Here is an 11,019-nt window from a genome sequence, read left to right on the forward strand (position 1 = left end):
TATGAGTATCAACCATGGACATATTTTGAAACAAGCAATGACAAGTTTATGGCTATTGAGGTATTTTTGGAAAAACATTCAAATATAAAGTTTTATGCTATTAATTTAGATATTAATGGTGAAGTGTTATTATTTTATTAAATATTATTTTATAATTAATTAAAAATCACAAAATTATTTATAGGTGACATTTGGTTTGTATTAATAAAATATTATATTAGTAATCTATATTTTATTATAGATATTACTTTACCCAATTGTTAATACATGTACTTTAAATAAAATAATTTTAATTTTATTATATTTTTATCTTTGCTTATTAATATTTTGTAAAAGTAAAATAATCTCACTTTTTAACTAATATAATAAATAATTTAAAAATAATTTAAAATAATTATATTAAAAAATTTGAATAAAATAATATTTGAATATTTTTAATATTTAATAAAATATAATAATTATTCATAATTATTTATTTTATTGAATATAATAATAATAATTTATTTTTAGGATTGTTTTTATTTTTATAATAAAATATCACCTGTGCCTCACATTCAGTATGTAGTGTAAAAATAACCAGTGCAGCTGTCACAACTTAGTATAAAACGTGGCGTGATATGATTGGTGCTAAGACAATAAAAACAGTGAGAGTCAACCACTAAGCAAAGCCCAAACAAAGCTAAGCCCTACGCATTTCTTGACGGAAGCAGAATCAATCATTATCAATCACTTTTCTCTGTAGATTCTCTCTTCAGTTCAGCCTTTACTAACTATTAATAGTTTCGAATTTTAAATTAAAAAAACCAAATAAAATTCTTTTCACCTCACTTTCCCTCCGTTTCCCTCGAACCAAACACTCCGCAGAGTTTCTCTTCGGCCACATCACACATTTTAACCTTTTTACTCTTGTCCTGTTGCTCCAGTTGTCACTTTTCTTTGTTTTTCTCGATTCTAGAGCTTTGATTTCGAAACGGAAACCGCTGACTCCGTAAGTCTTTACAAATGTGGAATTTCAATCCGCTGTATGTTTCTGTTTGATCTTAGGGTTTGATGGCTGCGTCGTCGTCGGCGGCGGCGGCAACCGCGGTGGAGACAGTGGAGAGGGACATTGAGTTGGTAATTATTTGTTTTTGTTCTTTTATTTAGTTCTGTGTTGCTTCGGAGTTGAATTTTGTTGTTCGAGGTAAGGTTACTGGAACGAACACTTTTAGTTTCAGTAATGTAGCTAATTTGTTGTTTGTTACTTTCTTTGTGCTGTTATATTGTTGATTCTGTGATGTTTGAGAAAATATTTGTTATTTTAAATGTTAGTTTAGTTTTCACTTTGGTCGGTTAATTGTTATTTACATTGTGGGACTGTTAACTACCCTGGGCAAGCTGTGTCTTGTGTTATTAATTGATTTAATTTGAAATTGATATTTAGGGAGATCTAAAGTTGATTTCCCAAGTGTGTGTTACTGTTAGAAAACTGTTTTAGGAGGAAGAATGGAAGTGTAAATTTAGCAAAATTTGATGATTAGAATCTTGAGCTACTATCAAACTAAGGCTTTAATGTGAGGTATCTCAAATTCAGAGTAGATAAATGTGAATCAATATATGATGTCTTGACCAAGAAGGGAACACATGAAACAGATGGCCCATGTCTTTCTCTGATACCATTCAGGTAAAAGGATTTTAGTAACATAATTTCTAATTAAGATTTGATCTTAGGCAGTAAAACATATATTAGATGTGGACTAATAAAGTTTACTGTTAATTGAACATCTCTTTTAAAAGTTGATATTTTGGAAGCAAATCCTAATCAAATGATAGGGTGTTGAGTAATTTAGTTCTTGATACATTCTAGTATAACACATTCAGCCTTTAGTATACCAATCTCTCATACACAGAATGTGCAAATATTACTTCACGAGATGATAACCAAAAGTCTTTTTATCTTTTATTGTTTTTCTGTTACTTTTTTATTTGAAAGGCTTCTCTGGATATCAAATATCTTGCATTCTTTAGTTGGGTTGTTTCCCTTTTTTGGCCTTGTAATTTCTTCGTAGTCATAAAAAATGCTTCTTATCATTTTCCTTCTAAAAGTTAGATTGTGGTGTGCTTTTTGAATTTAAATTCTTGACTCATCATTTTCAACAGGCCATCACTGCTCTTAAAAAGGGGGCACAGTTGCTAAAGTATGGACGCAGAGGGAAGCCAAAGTTTTATCCCTTCAGGCTGGCCAATGTAAGATTAAATTTATTGGAGTTTCAAGAGTTTGTTTTTACTTGTCTTATTTTAAAATATGACAGCCAATCAAACAAAACTTAGATTAAACAAGTTTCTGGCAAAGTTTTGAGGTTCAAATTCTCTTGGGGCTACCTACCTAGAACATTAGAGGCTCACAGGTTTCTTACTTAGGAAGGTTTTTGGTTTTGGTAGTTTTCCCCGGTTTCTGACCTGGTGCACAGTGGAAGTGACTTTTGGGTTAAGAAAGCTAAAATAAAGTTCATGCCATTGGCTTCTTGATTATGCCATTGTCACTCTGCAAGGCACTTTCGTGATTCTTAGGTGAACCTATAGCCATATGGAACTTGAAGAAATCTTTGCTGGAATTTCAGTTAGCAGCTGGTTTGCTTTGATCTTTAGGTGATTATTCTATGATGACATGGTGCAGAGCTTTACTGGATGCAGGATACCCTTGCTTACAACTTCTGCTTCTTTAGAGTTTAAAAAGTGAGCAAGAAATCTAAACATGGACACTGATATTAATTCTAATTACATGGAAGATTACTAAATGGAAAGAAAAAACAAAGAAGAATTCACATAATTGGTGCAAGGCCTTATTTTTGAACATGCCATATGGATTGGCCTTCAAATATTATTTGTTACCTTTCTTGGTCTATGGATCTTCCCTTTGTGAAAGATAGTAGCATATTTTCTGTCAAAATTTCTGGGATCATCTTGTGTGGAGACGTGTATGTGTCTCTCAATGTTTATGCATGACTGCATGTGTCTGCACGCGATGTTGCACTCTCTATTTATGATAAGCCTTGTAAGTTCTAAATATTCTAACATAAGTTTTGCCAAACTTCAAAATTCCCCCTTTTTTATGAATGGTTTGAGGCATTGAATGCCTTTTTTGTTGATTAGTCAGATGCAGACATGCATTAGCTTCTTCTTTCGCAGTCATAACATAACTTAAATGTGTTAAAGTTTTTATGTGCTGTCTCTAAGTGCCTTTGTTTTGTTCAGGATGAATCTGTTCTGATATGGATCTCAGGAAAAGAAGAGAAACACCTTAAACTAGGCCATGTCTCCAGAATTGTACCTGGTCAGCGCACTGTAAGTTTATATGCATTCTGATATTCTATGCCTCTTTTGTGAGATACTTAGTTGATGGCAAATTTGAATGACAGGAAACAATCGATACATTTGGTAGCTTTGCTGAAGAAAAAAGTTACATTTGTTTCATACAGTTTTGTCTCTAACTTTTGGAATAATACTTGTATGAATTAATCTGGTTTTCAGATGGTTAATGGTTTTAACATTTTTTGCTATAAGAAAAAGTTTAGATACCTTCACGGTACTCTATTGGTGTTTTCCACTCAATTTAGCTATGAATAGGTTTTCCTATTGCTGAATGACTAACTCAAAATGAGAGCTGTAAATTGTCTTTTGTATATTGTTTAATTTAATGTTATTGCATCAACTTTTAATTTCTTTTGCTTGATCTTATCACCTTTTTTATCTTTTGAATCAATATCAGAATCTAATTCAAGAAAGTATTGAAGCTGAGGCTCATTGTTATTTCATGTGTCAGAGTCAATTTTAGATACCAAATTTGTATGATATGTTAACTTCTTTTTATGGCTGCCTAAGCAGATTAAACTGAAAAATTCAATCAAGTAATGGTAAGCTTTATTTTTGTTGTAAATTTTTTATCTTCTATTTAATTACTTCTGTTTGGTGTGCTATCTTTGATGTTTCAAATCATCTTTTCTGATGTTTGCATTTTTTCTAGTTATCTTCAGTGCGAACTGAAATAGTTTATAAATTTTTTAGTGCTATGATGATGTGCTTATCAATCTTGATTTTTCTTGTGGCAGCCCATATTTCAGAGGTATCCTCGGCCTGAGAAAGAATATCAGTCATTTTCTCTTATCTATAATGATAGATCCTTAGATTTGGTAACTATTTTCCTTTATATGGAAATTCGCTCAGCATTTCTCCTCACTAGCCTCTTTCTGTGTTTTGATTTTTATAGATTTCATCCTTTGTTCTTGCATGGTGAAATTTTTCTTTATTTAATTTACTAGATTTGCAAGGATAAAGATGAAGCTGAAGTTTGGTTTACTGGTCTAAAAGCAGTAATATCTCGCAGCCATCAACGAAGAGGCAGAGGAGAATCAAGAAGTGATGGAATTTCATCTGGAGCTAATAGTCCCAGAGGTCACACTCAAAGAAGTTCTCCTTTGAGCTCTCCGTTTGGTAGCAGTGGCAGTTCTCTGAAGGTGTTATTTTTATCTCCTTTTTTCTTTACGCCATACTAAAGCTTCTTTATATATAGTGAGAGAGTTCTTTTTCTGTTTCTGATATAGGATGGGTTGGATCCCCTTCGTCTGCATACGCCATATGAAAGCCCTCCTAAAGTTGGTTTTGAGAAAGTATTATCTGATGTAATTTTATATGATGTGCCACCCAAGGTTTTATTTCCTTCAGAATCAGGTTGTGGATCAGTTCATTCTTTCTCATCTGGAGGCTCTGATGGAAAAACTGGGCGCCTCAAGGGTATGACTGGGGATGCTTTTAGAGTTAGTTTATCCAGCGCTGTTAGCTCATCAAGTCAAGGCTCTGGTCATGATGATGGTGACTCTTTAGGAGATGTTTTTATTTGGGGGGAAAGCACTGGAGATGGCATTTTGGGTGGGGGTATTAATAGAGCTGGAAGTTCTGGTATAAAGATGGATTCTTTATTTCCCAAGGCTTTGGAGTGTGCAGTTGTATTGGATGTTCAGAATATAGCTTGTGGTGGCCGACATGCTGCTGTAGTAACAAAGCAAGGGAGGTTTTCTCTTGGGGGGAGGAACTTGGAGGGAGACTTGGACATGGTGTAGATGCCGATGTCTCACATCCAAAGCTTATAGATTCTCTTAAAAATATCAATGTTGAACTTGTGGCATGTGGGGAGTATCATTCCTGTGCTGTTACCCTATCAGGTGAATTGTACACATGGGGTGGTAGCAGTTGCAATTTTGGGCTCCTTGGCCATGGCATTGAGGCAAGTTCATGGGTTCCCAAGAAGTTGAATGGACCTCTGGAGGGAATACATGTCTCATCAGTTTCTTGTGGACCATGGCACACGGCTGTTGTAACCTCTGCAGGGAAATTGCTTACTTTTGGTGATGGAACATTTGGTGTTTTAGGACATGGGGATCGCATAAGTGTATCCACTCCAAGGGAAGTGGAATCCCTCAAGGGTCTCCGCACTGTGCGAGCAGCTTGTGGTGTTTGGCACACTGCTGCTGTTGTTGAGGTAATGGTTGGGTCTTCATGTTCCAGCAACTGCTCTTCAGGAAAGCTTTTTACATGGGGAGACGGAGATAAAGGTCGTCTCGGACATGGTGACAAAGAAGCTAGACTGGTGCCAACTTGTGTTGCTGCTCTTGTTGAACCCAACTTTTGTCAAGTTGCCTGTGGACATAGCCTTACTGCTGCCTTGACAATTAAAGGCCATGTGTACACGATGGGAAGCCCTGTTTATGGTCAGCTAGGTGATCCTAAAGCTGATGGGAAGCTCCCTTCTCGTGTAGATGGGAAGCTTATGAAGAACTTTGTTCAAGAAATAGCTTGTGGTGCTTATCATGTTGCCGTCTTAACCTCAAGAACTGAAGTTTACACATGGGGAAAAGGTGCAAATGGTCGATTGGGTCATGGGGATACTGAAGATAGAAATTCCCCATCATTGGTTGAAGCTTTGAAAGACAAACAAGTCAAAAGCATTGTCTGTGGAACTAATTTTACTGCAGCAATTTGTCTTCATAAGTGGATCTCTGGTGTTGACCAATCAATGTGTTCTGGATGCCACATTCTGTTTAATTTCAAAAGGAAGCGCCATAATTGTTATAATTGTGGACTTGTATATTGTCATTCATGTAGTAGTAAAAAGTCTCTCAGGGCTTCAATGGCACCTAATCACAACAAACCTTATCGTGTTTGTGATAATTGTTTCAGTAAACTTGCAAAAGCTTCTGTGATAAACTCTTCATCTCATTCTGCACTGAGTAGGAGAGGAAGCATGAATAAGGGCTTAAATGAAGTTTCTGAAAAGAATGAAATTTGGGTTTCAAGATCTCATGCTCAACTTGGAAGGAATTCTTCTCTGGAACCTTCTAAAGAAGTGGAGGGTGGATCATCTAAAAGAAACAAGAAACCAGACTTCAATCGCACACAGATTTTGCCGTTTCCAAATGGAGTTTCACAGAGCTGTGCACTTAATAACTCTAAATCTTCTAATGTAGTGTTTGGGTCAACTAAGAAGTTTTTTTCAGCTTCTCTTCCTGGATCAAGAATTATGTCTCGAGCAACATCGCCTACCTCAAGACGGTCAAGTCCACCCCGTGCCACAACACCAACCCCAACTCTTTCTGGTCTTGCATCGCCAAGAGTTATTGTAGACAATGCCAAAATGACAAATGATGGTCTGAGTGAAGAAGTTGTTAAATTAAGGGCTCAGGTTTGTGGATTATTATAATCTATTAAGTTACTTAACATGCTCACTTATCATGGACCACAAGTTGTAGCATGCAAACCTTATATAGTAGAAAGTTTAAAAACACTATTTACTAATTTTTTATTTACCAAGGCCATGAATTTTCTTTGAAAAGCACCCTGCATGAGGTGCTAAATTTGTATGTTTAGCTAAATTCTGTTATTATGTAGGTGGAAGAACTTTCTCGTAAAGCACAACTTCAAGAAATTGAGCTGGAAAGAACAACAAAACAGCTAAAGGAGGCTATTGCAGTAGCTGGAGAAGAGACTACAAAATGCATAGCAGCAAAAGAAGTGATTAAGTCTCTTACGGCTCAAGTAAGTTAAATAGTCGTAAAGATGAAGCCAGAACTTTCATTAACTCTACCTAACAAATCTAGGAAGATGTCCTTCTGGGAGGAGGAGATTAATGCATTCACTGAAGCCAAAAGTTGAATTAATTTGCAAAGAGTACTTTACAATTCTGACAGAGACCAATATTTACCTGTTTATTCATATTCTATAAGTCTAGAATTTTTTAGGGTGTGGCTACATTTTAATTATTACCCTCTGAAATATTGCATAGAGTTTTGAAGTGTTCATTAAATCCAGGATTAATCAGGCTGACTGATTTTGTTGTTCCTATTGATGGATTCGCAAAATCATCTTCTCTTTCATCTTCTTTGCATTGATTTTGTTTTCTTTTTTGTTACTTATGATGCTTAAAATCAATTTTGAAGGACTGAAAGCCCAAAAGAATAAGCATGTAAACTAATTATTTTTTGTTGTAAAAAGAATAGAAGCTGGGAAATGATTACAAAGCCTTGTACGAATACCCTTGATTACAGCTTTTTTTGTTACCATAGTTGATCATCTGATCCAACTATAGGGAAACAATATGTTTTGCAGCCTTCGTAGATACCCCAAGGAACGCTTACATGTCAATGATCTAGGTATTTTTAGATAGGACTCTGGAGAACTTACAGACAGTAAGTGAAATAAAGCTGCAAGGTTTTGTTACTTCATGCTTGGCTCACACTCAGAAAATTTCAGAAAGCTAAACCAACCAATTGATGTATTGTGTGAGCAGCTGTAATAATACAAGAACATCAGTCATCATCATGTGCATGTTTATATGATTTTTTGCTGTTTTCAGAATGTCTATGTTAACATTCATAATGCTTTATGTCATTGCTCTCTTAATCATAACCTTTTATGGGTTTTAGTACCTAATTACTTTGTTTCTAGGCCAGGCAGTTCTATTATTTATCACTTCTTTATGTAATTAAAATGAATTGCTAGTTTAACTCACCCATTTGATATTTGACAGTTGAAGGACATGGCTGAAAGATTACCCGTTGGAACAACAAGAAGCAGCAGTTCACCTTCCTTTTCTAATTCTAGCCCAACTCCTTCTTGGGATGTTTCTTCTGCAATCTTAGAGCAACTGAGCAGTCCCATGACTCTTCATGGAGCAATTTCAAATGGTTCAAACAGCTTTGTCATTTCTAATGGATCAGACATTGCTGAAAGTCATACATTAAGTCAAACTGAATTGTCAAACTCTGAAGCAACAAGGAACAAAAACCGAACAATGAAGGCCGAACCCAGTCAGGGTGATGAATGGGTTGAGCAAGATGAGGCTGGTGTGTATATTACCCTTGTTGCTTTGCCTGGAGGAGTCAAAGATCTTAAGCGTGTTCGCTTCAGGTATTTCTTAATCATCTACCAGTCCAAAAGCAAATCCAAATTTTAGTTTAATGGTACATCGTACAATAAAATTCTGGCTTTTTATATAACAAGGCTCTGCATTTCAGGAACGTAACTACTTGCCAAACAAGTCCCATCTTCAAATAGCTTTATACTTTTTCAAGCACCTTTTTAGATTTTTGCTGATTTGGAGAATTGAATGAATCTAGATCATCCTTTGTTCATTTTTCACCTTCTGCCGATAGCTCAATTTCTTTTATAATTTGATCTCTAATAATTCAGTGTGTATGACAGCCCTAATGTTGGATCCTCACTGCATGCACAGATGTGCTTGTTAAATTGATCTTTGAATTAGTGATTCTTCATTTGAGTGATTAACATTTTGCATGTCTATTCCTTAAAATGCAGTCGAAAACGATTCAGTGAGAAGCAAGCAGAACAATGGTGGGCTGCTAACCGAGCTAGAGTGTATCAACAATACAATGTTTCCATGGTCGACAAGCCTAATGTAAGCATTGGAAGAGAAGGGTTAGCTCATTGATCTGCCACATTCAAAGCCCTGATTCTGAAACTTGGGGAGTTAATGTTTTAGATTTAGCTTCCAAGGTTGAAGTAGATTTTGTGTTTGCACAAAAGAGTGAGAGGTAATTTCTTCCCTCAAATCTTGGTTTTGGTAAATTTCGTTTTTCACTGTAGATGTATCTCTCTCTCTTTTTTTTTTTTTTCCGATTTTGTTTATTTTTTGGAGGGAACTAGCAAGTTTAGGCAAGGCTGTGTAAATTTCTTGTAAGTAGGTTGTGGATGAAATTGTGTATATCTTTACTGTATTCATGTATGAATGCATCTTCCATGTATGGATTCAGCTTTTTAAGCAAATTGCTGTGGATCATGAATCAAACCTTAAAACAATCACCCCTTTTCTTTTGTCATCAATTTGAAATTTGACCACTCTTTTAAATAGACAACATTCTTCATTCTTCTTTCTACTCTTACTCTCTTCAGCCTAGTTGCAAGGGACACCTGAGTGGCTATAAATTAGTTAGAAAGGCTTTTATCTATAAACTAATTAAAAAAAAATTGTCTTCTATGTAGTTTTTCATATAACTTGTGAGAACTCTTTTGAGAGAATGAAAAAAGGGCTGGATGATATTTCCTGCCCAAACTTACATAAAACTGACTTCTTATATTTTAAGTTTGAAAGGTTACATGTTTTCTTAGGTTAGTTTTAATAAAAAAAGTATTTTTGTGGCTTTGTATCTTATTTATAATAGGGATTATTTTATTTACTTTTAATAGTATAAATAAATTATATTTTTATTGTAATTATATAAATTTTTTCCTCTCTCTATTTTTTGCTTTTCTTGGGTTAGTTTTAATAAAAAAAATATTTTTGTGGCTTTGTTTCTTATTTATAATAGTGATAATATTATTTACTTTTAATATTATAAATAAATTATATTTTTATTGTAATTATATAAGTTTTTTTCTCTCTATTTTTTGATTTTTTTCTTTATCAATTCATGGTAATTGGAAAATGCTAAAAGAGAGCTGAGAGATTTGAAAGTGGAAATGTGAGTTACAAGGGATTGGTGGTTTGGCAAGAATGCAACAAAAACCAATACCACATGTAAAACTAGAGGTGTTAAAGGGGTTGGGTCGGTTAAAGCATGACTTGGGCCTTTTTATTTTAACCTGGTTCAGATAGATATGATTTACTACTGTAATGGGTTATGCCAGAGTGGGTTAGTTGAGCCATGTCGTTGGTTGATCCGATCTGTCATGGTATTGTGCCCAAAATAATAAAAAATTTTAAAAAATAAATAAAATAATAATTATAAATTTTTATAAGAAATGAAAATTTTAAACTTAAAAAAATGAGTTGAGTTCTTTTGATCAATTTCAAATATGTAAGACAACCAAATTTTAAATTTGGTTGAAACATGATATTTAATCTTTATTTATATTGGGGTAAAAGAAGTGAGTATTTGTATTTTTTTAGATGTGAAACACTTTTGTAAGAGTGCAAAACACAAAGGCATTTCACATCTAAAAGAATACAATCATTTATTTTTTTACCCACTATAAATAAATGTTAAGTAAAAGGTAAGTTTTAACTAAACTCAAGTTTTTGATTCTATATTGGTGAGATTGATCATAAGAATTCAACTTACCTATTATAAATAAGTTTGTTTTCCTCTTAATCACTATTGAATTTCTTAATATGTTTTTTTAAATTAAAAAACATAATTTAAAAAACTTATTTAATAAAAAATTATTTTTTATTAAAATTAATTGATTGGCCTGGTAAAGGCCCGCAGGTTGGCTTGTTAAGAGCCCAACATGATATGACCCTATATAGATAAGACTGTGTTGTGGGCCTAATAATTTTTACACGGCAGCTTAGTCTAAAGATCCGTTATTGTATAAGCTTTGAATTCGACATGACTTGCAAACTCGATGGGTAGTGCTAAGGCTAGCCTGGCATGACTCATTGTTTTATCTATGTAAAACCCTCTAATTTGACAGCCGCTAATATTTTTTCAAAAACCTATTTAAAATTAAATTTATTAACTAATATAT

General features: G+C 34.1%; 1 protein-coding gene across 1 annotated transcript; it reads left to right on the plus strand.

Annotated features, from left to right (window-relative positions):
- Window positions 1-695: 695 nt before the first annotated feature.
- LOC123226940 (PH, RCC1 and FYVE domains-containing protein 1-like) lies at window positions 696-9,401 on the plus strand. Its single transcript, XM_044651524.1, is given in 10 exon segments — window positions 696-1,116; window positions 2,140-2,226; window positions 3,235-3,324; window positions 4,089-4,169; window positions 4,299-4,493; window positions 4,581-5,046; window positions 5,049-6,715; window positions 6,922-7,068; window positions 8,060-8,439; window positions 8,848-9,401. Coding segments are annotated over 10 exon segments (3,312 nt in total). The 5' UTR covers window positions 696-1,050; the 3' UTR covers window positions 8,981-9,401.
- The last annotated feature ends 1,618 nt before the right edge of the window (window positions 9,402-11,019 follow it).

This window comes from Mangifera indica, chromosome 10, assembly GCF_011075055.1.
Source record: "Mangifera indica cultivar Alphonso chromosome 10, CATAS_Mindica_2.1, whole genome shotgun sequence".
Classification (NCBI taxonomy): Eukaryota; Viridiplantae; Streptophyta; class Magnoliopsida; order Sapindales; family Anacardiaceae; genus Mangifera; species Mangifera indica.